This window comes from Gadus chalcogrammus, chromosome 22, assembly GCF_026213295.1.
Source record: "Gadus chalcogrammus isolate NIFS_2021 chromosome 22, NIFS_Gcha_1.0, whole genome shotgun sequence".
Lineage (NCBI taxonomy): Eukaryota > Metazoa > Chordata > Actinopteri > Gadiformes > Gadidae > Gadus > Gadus chalcogrammus.
In genome coordinates, this window is record NC_079433.1 from 20203513 (window position 1) to 20218119 (window position 14607).

General features: G+C 44.1%; 1 protein-coding gene across 1 annotated transcript; it reads left to right on the plus strand.

The window, feature by feature from the left end:
* Window positions 1–4799: 4799 nt before the first annotated feature.
* On the plus strand, window positions 4800–13543 carry cibar1 (CBY1 interacting BAR domain containing 1). The gene is made up of 8 exons (XM_056583224.1): window positions 4800–4843; window positions 5356–5590; window positions 5880–5948; window positions 7151–7252; window positions 7563–7733; window positions 8220–8333; window positions 11925–12044; window positions 12807–13543. Exons 1-8 carry the CDS (start codon window positions 4812–4814, stop codon window positions 12909–12911), a joined length of 948 nt encoding a protein of 315 aa, XP_056439199.1. The 5' UTR covers window positions 4800–4811; the 3' UTR covers window positions 12912–13543.
* Window positions 13544–14607: the final 1064 nt, after the last annotated feature.

The window sequence follows — 14607 nt, forward strand, 5'->3', positions numbered from 1 at the left end:
GACACAGAGGGTGAGGGAGAGAGAGCAAGATGGAGATACAGAGAGCGAGTGAGAGAGAGCAAGATGGAGAGACACAGGGAAAGTGATAGAGCGATAAAGGTATATATCTACCTAGATTGATATCTATATATAGAAAGAGAGAGAGAAAGAGAGAGAGAGAGAGAGAGAGAGAGAGAGAGAGAGAGAGAGTAATGCGGCGGTACAAAGGTACAGAGAGAGACAAGAGCAGAGAAAGAGAGAGACTGAGAGATAGAAAAAAAAGATATAGAAATAAAGAGTGAGAGAAAGAGACTGTGAGTGAGAGAGTGGGAGAGAGGTTCAGCAAGTAACTGAGAGATATAGAAAGAGAAAAAGAGGGAGAGAGAGAGAGAGAGAGAGAGAGAGAGAGAGAGAGAGAGAGAGAGAGAGAGAGAGAGAGAGAGAGAGAGAGAGAGAGAGAGAGAGAGAGAGAGAGAGAGAGAGAGAGAGGGGGGAGGGAGAGGGAGAGATAAAGAGATACAGAAGAAGGACAGAAGCAGTGCTGGTGAAGGAGACACTAATGAACTCAGACAACAGAGAGCCTAACCTGAGCGGCAGCACCCTAGGGAGCCAAGGGTGGGCTTTCATTGGGTCAATAAAAGCACTGGACCATAACCGTATCTGCTCGCCCTTCCAGCGCCCGCTTAACTACACAACCAGGACTTCTCTCTTCAAGGTGGCCTGAGTTTGAGGAGGGAGCAACTCTACAGAGGCATAGAGATATGATGGAATCAATGATGAACATCTACTTTACATCTCAGATAAATTACACTTTTCCAGGACTTATTCAGGACATCTTCATTTCCATAATTTAGAAAATCCTTTAAAAGAACACTCATACATAATATTTAATTTAATTTTGTCATCCCACTCAAAGGACTGTCAATCGTCAACTTACCATTAACAGCACAATAACAAATCCTTAAACTTAAGGAAAGTTATACATTTTACTTTAAACATCACTCTCTAGCCTGCATCCACTGAGGTGACTAAAATGACTTGATAAGAGATGTAAGAGATGTATCTTATATTTGAGGACGAAGGCCTTATAATGCCTGATTGACTGCTGACCTTCAATTTTCAAGTGGAAGTGGTCCGACACTGTTCATACTCCCTCTCACACACACAGACATACACACAGAATATGTGAGAGAATATGTGAGTGTAAGAGAGAAGGAGAAAGACACATGCAGAACTACACAAAAACACATGCCCCTCCTACACACACACACACACACACACACACACACACACACACACACACACACACACACACACACACACACACACACAGACAAACACGTACACACACGTGCTAAAGGACACAAACTGGGTTGTCCTACCGATACTCCCTACGTCTGACATATGTCACTCCCAATCTGTTCAGCCGACCACGCGCCTCCCCGGCCATGCCCTGCCACGAGGTGCATGGCGTACAGCGGCGAGAGACTAAGAGGGAGAGAGAGAATTTAGGAGTGTGTATGTGTGTGTGGACGTGCACCCAAGCATGTGCCTCAGTGTGTGTGTGTGTGTGTGTGTGTGTTTTAGTGAATGTCTGTCTGTGTGTGTGTTTGTAGGGTGTGCATGTGTGTGTGTGTGTGTGTGTGTGTGTGTGTGTGTGTGTGTGTGTGTGTGTGTGTGTGTGTGTGTGTTTATGTACATGCATGCATGCATGCATGCGTGTGATGTGTATTTGTGTGTGTATGTGTTCGCCAAAGCGTATGTTTGAGCTGGTTTGTGTGTGTGTGTGTGTGTGTGTGTGTGTGTGTGTGTGTGTGTGTGTGTGTGTGTGTGTGTGTGTGTGTGTGTGTGTGTGTGTGTGTGTGTGTGTGTGCATGTGCGTGTGTGTTTGTGTGTGTGTGTGTGAGGGGGGTACTGCCACTAGTGGTTGCTACCTTCTTCCTGCTAATTGGTATTTTTGAAACAATACCATCTGTTCTTTAAGAAAGTCAGACACGCAGCCTCCGAGAAAGATCCCCCAGCTCCTGCTACACTCACCAGCAGCAGCCACAGCAAACAACCCCCTCGCCCCTGGGCCCTCCCAGCCAAATAGACGTTCTATAGGAGACGCAGGGAAAGAGATGCATCTGCTATCACTTTCTATATGACCTCGAAGGGGATTATGAAGATAGATAAATGAACTGGGGGAGCCATGTGAATATATTGCTGCATGCCAGAAAAGAGTGGCACAGTTTTAACTGCTCTGTATAACAGTGTGACTTTGGCCCTGTTCACACAGAATCTATTTTGGTGTAAAAACGCAGAAGTCATGTACGTTTGGGCCCACCGTCCAGAAGGGTACAGAGTTTTTCGGTGCCTGCAAACGCACTTTGTTGAAACTAGGTCCCAGGGTGAAAAACAGAAAAAAGGCCATTGCCTTTTCGTGTTAGGATTCGTGTGGACGCCAGACACGCAAACAATGACGTCATCGCCCCCACACCAGGCGGGCTACGTTAGATTAGGTCTAATTTGTTTTGTTTGATTTTATTTGTATTATTTTTGTAGCTTTAAATACAGCCCCTTATTAAATTGAATTACGTCACTGTACATTAAAAAGTATTTTCTGCTCATTCTGCATGGTTTAACAGCTACTTCCTCCTCCTCAACTGTATGTTTGTATGAAGCGCGCAGGCTTGATGCGCATGTTCCGCCTCGCCGCCTGCTCCTTTTTTTGGTGGCAAACCAGTGCTACATAGTGGCCTTGAATATGTACCACAGCGTTACTACAGGTGCGTTTTTGCAATGAGTACATCTTTACGAAAAAAATCCTGAAAAGTTGCCAAGCAAAACGGAGGGGAAAATCTTGTTTTTGTCTGTGTGAACGGGGCCTTAGTTTCCTATTAGCGGCGTGTTGTGTAATTATGTGCTTTTACCCTGCGTTCACACCAAAAGCGAAGGTGTGGCACAAATGCATACAAGGTCAAAGCAAAGGCCAGAGATTCACAATTTTTGCCAAACAAGCCGGCGACGTGGATGATGTGGATGGTTTGGATGATTTGAATGGTTCAGATGGTTTGAATGGCATATGGTTCAGATGGTTCAGATGGTTGGGATGGTGTGGATGGTGTGGGGGATGTGGATGGTTCAGATGTCGCGGCACAAACGATGAGGTTCACTCAAGTTTCAATATTTGAACTTGCTGGATCACTCAGGTGAGAAAGTGGTGCTCGCGTGGTGCTCGCGTGGGGCAAGGGATTCTGGGAAGGCTCGAGTTCGACAGGGGATGGACGGGTGATCGCAGCGAATGGGAGGTACAAAAGTTGAACTTTAATTAACTTTATGCAAATTGGATCGTCTTGCCGCGCACGTTCGGCCATGCGATTGGCCAATGAACACTCAGTGAGTACAGGCGGACCATAAGGACTCGTGGTGGAATTTAATTTGCTGGTTTTACTGTAAGCACTTCGATCGACAAAGTGCTAAACTCCAACAAGCCGCCGCTAGAGAGAGGGTGGGGCTTTGCCACGCTCGAGGCAACGCGTCTGGTCGGGCCGAGTCGTGGGAGGAAGAGAATATTCGTTCCACTTTTGGTGTGAACGCACCTTTAGAATGAAAAACAATCTGGTGTCTGGAATATTTTAGTCCACATGGGTCAATGAATAGAAAATGTGTGTGTTTCTATATTCTAGTTAGATATTTCTGACTCAACAAAACTGTTAGAGGCTATACTTTTGGGCACTTACGATTGTTGTTAGATAAGATGTTATAGGAGAATAACAAAAACAATATCCATATCTTCTTGATAATAAGGGACAGAGTTGTAGTGCCACCATGCGGTCGCTTGATGCCATCACAGGCACCATAGTGCGAAGACTTGAAGCTCCTATATCCGGTCAACTTAAGAATGTATGTTTTGTTTAACATACATTTAGGCCTATAAATGATGACTTACACTGACCATAAAATAAGCTAAAAATATAATTATAATATTGAATGCAGGGCAACACTTAATACACGAGCAAAGTGTGTTCAACCCACTGCTTTGCTTTGTGTCTATAAAACATTCTATTGAACCAACTATACATTTCTGCATAATTATCCCAGTCATTGGACATTTCTCACGGGAAACCACCAAGCACACTACTGTGTACCATGTTTTACACCGCCAATCTGTTACACTGGGATCTCTCTGCTTCAATCTCATGGATGATTAAGCCTGATAATTAAGGTTTTTGGACATTTTCCACAGAGGCGCAGACAAGGCAGCTGGTGACATTTCATGCATTCCCAAACACAGAGGAGGGAATTAGTCCCAGGTTTATCTCAGAATGCACCAATCCTGCATTCGACAACAGTCAAGCTGTTGTTATAATAGTTATCCTCTTTGGCTTTATTCTCTGCAGTGATCCCAAGGTACTGGGCGCAGGGCTATTCACCTTGACCTGTTGATGTAATTAAGAGAACTATAGAAGCCACATTTCCATTTCGAGCAGGGCTATTGGAAAAAAGTGTGAGCAATAAACACTAATTTGGGTTGACGGACACACAATATAAAGGATTCAATAGTTTAAAACACGTCGAAAAAATATGAAGTTCTTACAATTTTTATCTAGTTAATAAAGTCTGTGAATAAATATTGCAATCGAAATTACACAATATCCCAGAATGCCACAGCAGAGTGACACAGCAGAGCGGAAGCGGTCACGGGTCCCCTTGGCAACGAGTGAGCGGCATGATAGCCTAACATGCTACAGCTATAACTTGCTAGCTTACCCAAACGGGATTAACAGTCACCGCCTCGTGTATATTAATAATAGTATAAACCGCCTTCAAACATCATCACAGTCTCTGCAATGATGAGTCGGACACCTGATGCGAGAGCGAGGTAATCATTTGTTAAAGTATACTTTGAACAGTTCAAACCATAACATAGCAGGTGATGGCTAACTAGCTCATCAATGTCTAGTTAAACAACGATGTTTATGTGATTAAACATTCAAACCAGTAGCTACAATTTATTATCAGCGTGCGTATGGTTTCAAAATAGCACATCAAGATAGTTCCCTCCTTGGTTATCGATTGTTCAGCTGTTAGGACTAATAACTTTACATCAAGTTAATGTTCATGTAAGATACATAGCCCTAACATGTCAACATAAAGGTGTGAAGCAATACGTTGCATTACTATCCGCTATAAGCTGTTTAATAAATTACCTACTGATAACAGTGACGTTACATTAACGTGGTTTGTTCGAGTCTCTCTCTCTCTCTCTCTCTCTCTCTCTCTCTCTCTCTCTCTCTCTCTCTCTCTCTCTCTCTCTCTCTCTCTCAAAAAATATTGTAATGACTGAATACCCAGCATGCAGAACCGCCTGTTTTCTGATCTGATTATCCCTAGGGATAACCAGACCAAGCAGATCCAGGAGAACCTCTCCAACGTGGAGAAGCACTTCGGGGACATGTGCCAGCTGTTCGCCGCCTACGTCCGTAAGACGGCCCGACTGAGGGACAAGGCCGACCTGCTGGTGAGGGAGATCAACGTGTACGCTGAGACCGAGACCCCCAACCTCAAGAGGGGAATGAAGCATTTTGCAGACCAACTGGCCAAGATTGAAGACTATCGTCAAGCTGAGGTACGACCAGTTTAATTGTGTAAGCACATAAAGGCCATTTACTGACATTTCCTATCGTTGAATGTAATTTCTTTCTAAAGAAAATGCCAAGATATTCTGTATGTGTGTTTCGGAGATGCTCTGATTTTGTCCATCTTCTGGCCATGTTGGTGTGTGTTTTAAATTTCCAGTCGTTCATTTGTAATGTTTCAAAAAAGGACTTAGTAAAGGTAGTTATTCCCAGATTATTGAGAGAATTAGCAGTGAGATGTCTCCTCATCGTCTTACTTTTAATGATATTTTCTTACAGGTGGAAAGGCTTGAAGCCAAAGTCGTAGAGCCTCTGAAGAGTTACGGGGCTGTGGTGAAACGTAAAAGGGTGAGTTTATATACATCCTAATTATCAGAATAAACCCTTGTACACTATGTTTATTGACTGTACTTACCATTCTGTATCACACAGAGGCAGCATTTGTCATAATATTCTCTTAAACTCATCAGTGCATTATTTGACTTGCACACCATTGTTGCATAGATTTTGAGACATCAATAATGGTCATGAAAAGTCCTATATGTTAACCACAATGACTAATGTAGGATTGACCATCTTGCACAAAATTATATTAAGAAGACTGTTATTATTGGCCTAGATAGGTACTGCTTAAAGGGAAACTTCACCCATTTCCATTAAGCTTTGTATCGTTAGAAACCCACTCATATTTTTGAATGGTCGTGCATCATTCCCTTATTTTCTGGAGAGACTGGAGAGATCCGTATCGATCTCCAACACTTCCTGTTTAAGATGACGCAATATGAAGATTTTTGCGTAGAAGTAAATAGGAAGTGTAAGAGGGGAGGATTCTCGTAAGACTACAAGCACTAGTCCCACCCCCCTATAGGGGGTGGGACCCACTGACGCTACAGACCTATTAGAGCAGTGCCAGTGGGTGGGACTTCACCAGCAGAAACTAACATCCACAGCGTCTGAAGCTAAGCTATATAACTGAAGTACAATGGCGGAAGGTACTGGATCTTCACTAGAAATGTTGTGTGAAATGATTTTCAAGCAGTCTTGCGGTATCAGCTTGGTAGATGGAACAGCGAGGTGTCCGATAGGCGGAGATCTAGATCTGCGGGAGTGGCCAGCGAAGCTGTGCATCGTGGTGCATGGTGGGAGTTGTTGTCTTCGATCCACAAGCGCCAAAAAGTCACTTCCTGCCTTTTCTCGGTCAAGACGGCACCAAATTAGAATTTTATTTTATTATTCGACTACATATAGGACCCAATTTCAATACATATTCATGCCTCCACCGGTGAAATGCTCCTTTAAACATGCTCTGGGTGAAATACGAAATCACAGCTATTAATATGATATGTTGTTTAAGTTTAATGTATAATTGTAAATCAAGGGACAGAGAATTAAATATATTTCTTAACTTTACGAAACCCTCACAACTGCTTTGATTGAATTTTTTGTAACTCATGGTCTTATTTCTCTTGCTGTAACATTAGTCTACTTACCTTTTAATGTTGGTCTTATTGTTTGTGTCATTGTTCTTATTGTTGTTGTTTTCTCCACAGGAAGACCTGAAGACCACCCAGAGTGCTAGAGACCGTGAGTCCAAACAGATGGCCCAGCTGGAGAGGACGAGGCAGAGGAACCCCTCAGACAGACAGATCATTGTATCCTCACCCAGCATGGCCTTAGAGGCATCACTTACATCAAACCTCTAACATAACGTATGGAACGGGGCTGATGGACGCTTTGCTTTGATTTCATTGGTGCTTCCTTAACCAGGCTTTCAGTCACAGGTGGGTTGTTTCATCATTACGGAGAAGGCGTCATCTAATTTCTGGCCGTTTTTCAAATGAAGAGTCCTGTATCGTAACAGAGGCCTTGAACCGTTGGTCAACTCTTATGGTCTTGGAAAAAAAAAACACTGAAGGTTTTTCAAATAGTGTCCACATAACACCAGTTACCAGCGGCACTCAGCGGGCTCCCCCACAAAGTATCTCCTGTCCCGACATTATCTGTATAACGTGGCTGTCTATGCCCCAGGCCGAGAGCGAGCTCCAGAGGGCCACCATGGACGCCACTCGCACCACCCGACAGCTGGAAGAAACCATAGATGAGTTTGAGAAGCAAAAGATTCGAGACATCAAGGTCAGTCACGTTCAAGGCTTTCTGTCCCCCCCCTCCCCCCCCCTCCTTCCTCCCCCTCCTTCCTCCAGTCCCGTCGGTTGCTCAATGAGCCGGTTATTTGTCAAGGGCATGCATCTTTGGTGGGATATAATGGTCTTTGGGAAACCATTCACTGGAAGTTAAACTAGACGGGGAAGGTTCTGGTGTCTGCTTGTTGATCCAAAATTGAGAAATAACTTTTTTGGCCTGCAAAAATCTGTTCTCTTAGAAAACCAATGAATGCGTTCAACTAAAATACACATTTTTAATGAATAGAAAAGCATTTCATCTATTGTGTCATGGGTTTCTCACTATTACATTATTGGGTATAAGTGAACGAGTTGCTTAATCCCTATCTGCTCATGTGCATCTAATAAAAGAATCACACATCAATAGGAGGATAAAGGAACTGAAATCATCACATAGAGGCTCTATGTAAGGGGACTTATTGCTCTCTCCCCATGGCAGAAGATCTTTGGTGAGTTTGTAACGGTTGAGATGTCGTTCCACGCCAAGGCCTTGGAGGTGTACACCGCTGCCTACCAGAGCATCCAGAGTGTCGATGAGGAAGAGGACCTAGAGGTAAGGCCATATCCTTCTCATGCTCATAGCCTTTTCATGCCCATGCTATCTATGAATCCAATAGGCCATCACCTTCTTCGCTAATGTTTGATACAGTGCAATTGGCCACAACCTTCTCAAGCTAGACGTGGCACCATAAAAAGCCCTTATGTGCGCCTTGCCGTTCCGTACCACATCCTAGATGGACCTTCTCCGAGGTCTCCAATATGCCGCAACATTCTTACGCTAACGCTCACTACAGTCCAGTATGCCCCAGCCATCTTACACTTCGATAGCTGCAGTCTAATCAGCCACTAACCTCTTAAGCCAATGCTAACTATAGTCAAGGCAAACTACAATCCAATAGGCCGGGTACCACAGGTACGCTGGAAGTCATCGGTAGGCAGGGGCATCCTCTTGTGTGCATAAAAAAAAAAGTATGGCTATAACCATACATAATATCTATTATTCAATTATTATTTAAATGACTAACATGTAGCCCGATTTCTCCCAGAAAAATTAAGAAATTTACTTTCAAAGAAAAGATTTCCTTGCTCCCTTTTGATCTAATCAGTATTGGTTCTTCGTTGCACCGAATCATCTGCCCCTCCATTCATACTCAGTAGTCACTCTTCACCAGGACATCTTTAATCATTGACTTGCATCTCATCGCTGATTTAATCAACCAAACGGACACTCACGTCAAATGGCATGAAGGCATTCCAGTAGCCTCTGTGGAATTTGTTGTTCGGTTGTCTCATGAAAACTTGCAACACACATTACACAGCATCTGACAATCAGCCTCTGATGGGAATCTTAGATATTGTTGATTTGCAGGGAGATTTAGCAGCCTGGGGAGACAGGAGGGCAGCTCACTACCTGACTGATTAGGAAAATAGTATATGACAAATATATATCTGACATTTTAAATGCTATATCATTTGAATAACCCATAATGGCTTTTAATAATATATGGATCATTCACTTATTGATATGTCTTTGGTCCATAAAACATCCACTGAAGGGAAGATCACTTTGACAATTTGGAGAGGAGTCAAATTGTATTTGTATGGCCCACACACAGAATGCTCCATAGGTAATAAAGATATTTGGCCTTAACAAAAATATTTGTCAAAGAAATGTAATATCATCAGGTACTTGCCTCATACATACCAATCAAGGATTCTGACAAACTCAAAGATTCAGATAACAAGTTCATTAAAAGGGCAGACAGAAGAAGACGTGACTTATTGCTGGCTCACAGGACATTTCAGCCCGATGGCTAGGACCACGTTTTGCCGAAGAGTAGTGGTTTTTAACTGACTACAGACTGATTTAATGTGGTGACAAAGGGATCCCGGCAGGTCTTTACATTTCAATGTAAGTATAAATAGACCCTAAAGACCAATTAGAATCCAGATAGCATCTTGCTTCTTGCTGCATGTACTAAAGAAGGATAAGGAAGTAGCTAAACCAACCGCGCGTGCTACGTTGGGTTGGAAGGCCTTGCCCATTTCGCCCTGACAACGCTATTCCCATCAAGGTGTCTTCTATGCCGCGTTTCCACCGAGCAGTGCGGTGCGGCTCAGAGCAGGAATGTTCGGTTACAGCCGGCGTTTCCAACGCCGACAGTACCCTTATGGTAGGTCTTAGTTTAAGCCGGATAGCGATAGCTAGCCACGTAAGCACTGTGACATCATAGCAGTGCGACATAGTGTAGCCTGCTAGTAAATTAAATGAAAAAACCGAAAGCGACAAATTAAACAAGAAACAACAATTGAGGACGTCCAAGAAGGAAGGCAAACTTTTGCGCGCCTTTTCTTCAATAAACGTAGCCTTGCCGTTGTCCAGAAATACCTCGGGTACTGTGTTTGATAATTTTTTTCCCCCTGTTGCACGGAAGGGACAATTCCGTCAACCAATAGGGCTGTCACTTTTTCCAAAAATGAAATTCGAACGAATTTCGAATGTCCATAATTAATTCGAATACATTCGAATACATTCGACCCCCCCCCCCCCATAGAACACGACACGATTTCTTGTGGAAATCACGTATACCTACTGAATTCATAACAGCACAGGATAAAAACACATCTTTGATAACACATTTGTAAACACAACAAGAGGAAGCTCCGACACACAAGTGCGGCTGTCTTTTACACATTAACAATAACTGCTCGGAGCGCGATATGCGGAGCGCATGTCGTCCATGGCACACACAGCCTATATAAACGAACAATCTGTGAGGCCGACCTCCAACACGGCATGCTGCTCTTTTTATTTCTTACGGAAAGAAAATTACAAGTAGTCTCGCAGCTCTCCGTTACCGTTGCAGCTGCTTCTTTCAGCCGTGTTGTATAAGTCCCCAAACAGGCTGCCCATCGCGCCCAGCGGACTTTTCTCCCTGTCGTGTGCGATCAGTGTCGGTCTCCGTTTCAGTGAGCTCGTGTGAGAGGCTTTCAGTCACGAGATGTTTCTGTGCAGGGGAAAGGTGCACTAACCGGGAGAAGCGGGGATCCAGGAGGGCCGCTTTATTGAGGAGAAGCCACTCGCCGCTCTCTTCTTTATAGCGCATTTTTACAGTTCGAATGGAGAATTACACTTCGAATTCGAATTTTTCACCCCACCTTCGAACGAATATTCGAACTTCGAATAAAAAGTGACAGCCCTATCAACCAATCAACGGACGGCAGGTGTAGCTCGACCTTTTCGGCACCCTTTCAGACCGCTTGGTACCCCAACGGAGGAGTATAGTTACGAACGATAGGTATGTCTCAGCGCGCTTAATGAAAGGACTCTGCTCAACTTTTGGTGGTGGAAACGCGTACCGTGCCACACCTTACCTAATAAGGTGATGTGAACCTCCTGCTCTAAGGCTATGAGCACCTCCTGCTCTCTGGAAGAGCAACTCCTCTAAGGTTATGAGCACCACCTGGTCTAAGTGTAAGGGCGTTGCACCTCCTGCTTTAAGATTATGAGCACCTCCTGCTCTAATTGTAAGAGCCCTGCACCTCCCGCTCTAAGGTTATGAGCACCTCCTCCTCTAATGCCGCTTTTCCACCGCACATGTAGCTCGACTCGTCTCGACACGACTCGACACGGTAGCAGCACGGGTCGTTTTCCACCGCAAATAGTACCTCCTGGACGTGGGCGGGGTCGGCTGCGCGAAAGGGCCGTGACGTATTTTTGCACGCGATGCAAACAACACCTACGCAACCCACACATGGACAGAACCCACATAACAACAATGGAGGACATCGATAACATTACTATTATTAGCTGGCATGTTGAAGAAGTTGAAGAAGTGGAATATGTTGGCTGCGGCGCTGCTATGGCTGTTACCAGCATGGTTGCCATGTCGCTCTCGTGACTTCGTCACACTCTCTGGCCAATCAGTGGCCGGCCGTCTGCCGACGTCACCTTTTAGCATCGGCTCAGCCGCTTGGAACCTAGAGCGAGGCGGTACTAGAAAAAGCAGCCACTTCAGGTATCAGATACCATGTTTTCGCGGTGGAAACGCAAAAAATGCGAGCTGAGTCGAGTCGAGCTGGTACCATGCAGTGGAAAAGCGGCATAAGTGTAAGAGCGTCATCCTCCTCCTGTGTCTGGCAGGTGTTCAGGAGCCTGCTGCATCCTCCAGACCACCTGTCCCGCTTAGAGATAGTGGCAGCTCACTCCAAGGGGTCGCTCGACCGCACCGGCTCTTCCATGAGCCGGTCAGGGACCCTGCAGGTAAGACAGAGCAGCCATTGAGATGCTCACATGCACAATGTTAGATGGTAAGTGGACTGCATTTATACAGCGCTTGTCTAACCAGTGGCCACTCAAAGTGCTCTGCAATATTGACTAACATTCACCCATTAATGCACACATTCACACAACAACGGCAGTGTCAACTCCTCAAGGCGACAAGCAGCTCGTCAGGAGTTAGGGTGAGGCGTCTTGCTCAGGGACACCTCAACACTCTGGGAGGAGCCAGGGATCTAACCGGCAACCTTCCGTTTCCCCACCAACCCAACCTCTACCTCCTCAGTCACATGCCGCCCCAGATCTTTTCAAAAACATTACTCCCCGCCTCCATGAGAAATACGATGCATAGGAAAGTACAGAGCTGCATAAGCTTCTTTGGATAAGCCATCTTTGTTTGGCTTTGATAAGTTGCGCCGTCTCAGTAGTATATCTCGCAGTTAAGTTATTGAGCTCAGTAGGCTTTAGCCCGGCTTAGTACCTCGCCTTACCGCACAAGCCAGTCACTCTGCTGCTGCGCTTGCTGCATGTGTGACATCACCCCCCGCCTATCACGTTTTCTTTAAAGCTCTCCTGCAAACATGTCATCGCTTGTCACTTATCTCATGCATTGTTTAACCATGCGTGTGTGTTTTGGTCTGAGGTTGGCGGTTTGGACCAAACTTGTTTGACGTCCACAATAGACTTAATAATAACTCTGAGCAGATCCGTCTTTGTGACAGCGTGATTAATCCTGTGTCACGACAGCAAACCGCCACGAGTCGTCTGAGGAGAAGAGACGACGACGAGGATGATGACGATGAAGAGGAGTCGGAGGAGGAAGATGAAGACGAAGATGTGACAGATGATTAAAATTAAAGCCGCCTTGCTTTGGTCGAGAGAAAGGCATGCCTACTTGCAATGTGTTTCTTTTTTATTAACAGTGTCAGTGTCAAAAATCAAATGTTTAAAAGTGTTTCTTTTTTATTAACAGTGTCAGTGTCAAAAGTCCAGTGTTTAAAAGAGTAAGCTAGCATAGGTTGAGTGGGCAGTGTTTGATATTTGATATTTACTGCTTTAGTCTGGCAGATTGTGAGCCATCATGAAAAGACTTTTTAAAAATGCCATTCAAGTATTCAACCCCCTTTCAGCGTTGCCAGATTGGGCCAGATTGGTCGGAAATCTGTCCCAATCTTGCAACACTGCTCCCCATCTACATACGAATTTGCAAGAGTATACAAGTATATATTTTGTACGTATTGTTTGAATACCCCAGTGCAATATAATACACTGGACAAATGTTTATTAATGATCAGAATAATAAAAACACGCCATATCTATTTGTTTTTTCATTGTTTTCAGTGACAAAAAGGAACGAACCGTAGTTGCATGGCATGAAAAGATCAACTGTTATTATAGTTAGAAAGGTGAGATGCCTCATCCTTGCCTACACACAAGTTATTCTGTACACGTGTGTATCTGGGTATCTGCGCGCATGCAGCCGTGCATGTGGGGGTTTTGGTTGTGGAGGGGGATGTCCAGTAAAGCAATATTCCCCTCCTGACAGCTGTGTTTGCCAAGGGCTGCATTGTCCGCTGTCTATGAGTCACCTAGCCTGGCTATAGAGTACTATAGTGAAAACGTCACGTTGTCCTGGCAACCGGTTTTCAGTTCTCTACAACCGAACGGGAGATGGCGTTTTCCATTGCTTCCATGCATTGTTTCTTTCCAAATGAAAAAAAAAATCAATTTCAGTAGGTGAAAATCACTACCAATCGAAACATGTCGAGGCGTTCATTTATTCCCCTGGGGTATTAAAAGGAAAAGTTTACACGACGGTAGTTTAGTTATTTTTTCACAATCTATTCTCAATAGGAATTACATAATTGGTAATGCAAACTCGCAAATCAATTCGCAAAAATAATCGTTCCTTTCCTATAAAACGTTCGTGTGGCATAGGATTTCCCCTTGTTAATTTGGTTTTAGTACCGAAAACCGGTTGCTATGGAAACGTAACGTCACACTTGCCAGACCAAGTTCAGTCGTTGATTGCGCGTTGGTCGACGGGCCTAGGTGAGTGCTGCATGCAGCGCTCAACTATTGTTCTTCATAAGTTTTATTCATTCTTTCTTTATTATTCTCTACAAACTTTGGGACCTATCTCCTTCCTCCTTCCTTCTCACCTAGAGACTCCATTTAAATTTTAAAATATTCAGAATAGCTTGGAATCGCGCGCTTCTTTACCGATTTTTTAAATATTTTATACTTTTTAAGATATTCTACTTTTAAAATATTATCTTTGTTTTAACATGGGAGTCAATGGGAGGACCTCTGGTACTTCAACTGTTTAAGACGTAACTTAATTAATTTTCAACCGTGCATCTTTGTTCAAACCATTTAACAAATCTACACACTTCTATCTTCAATAATATCTAAACAGAATTTCGATATCATTTAAACTTTCTTCAGAATCACAGTTTTAGTTTCATACACGCACGCGCACAGACACACACACACACACACACCAGCAGTGCAATGCAATACATTTGACCTTTCCGACTCTTCAGTT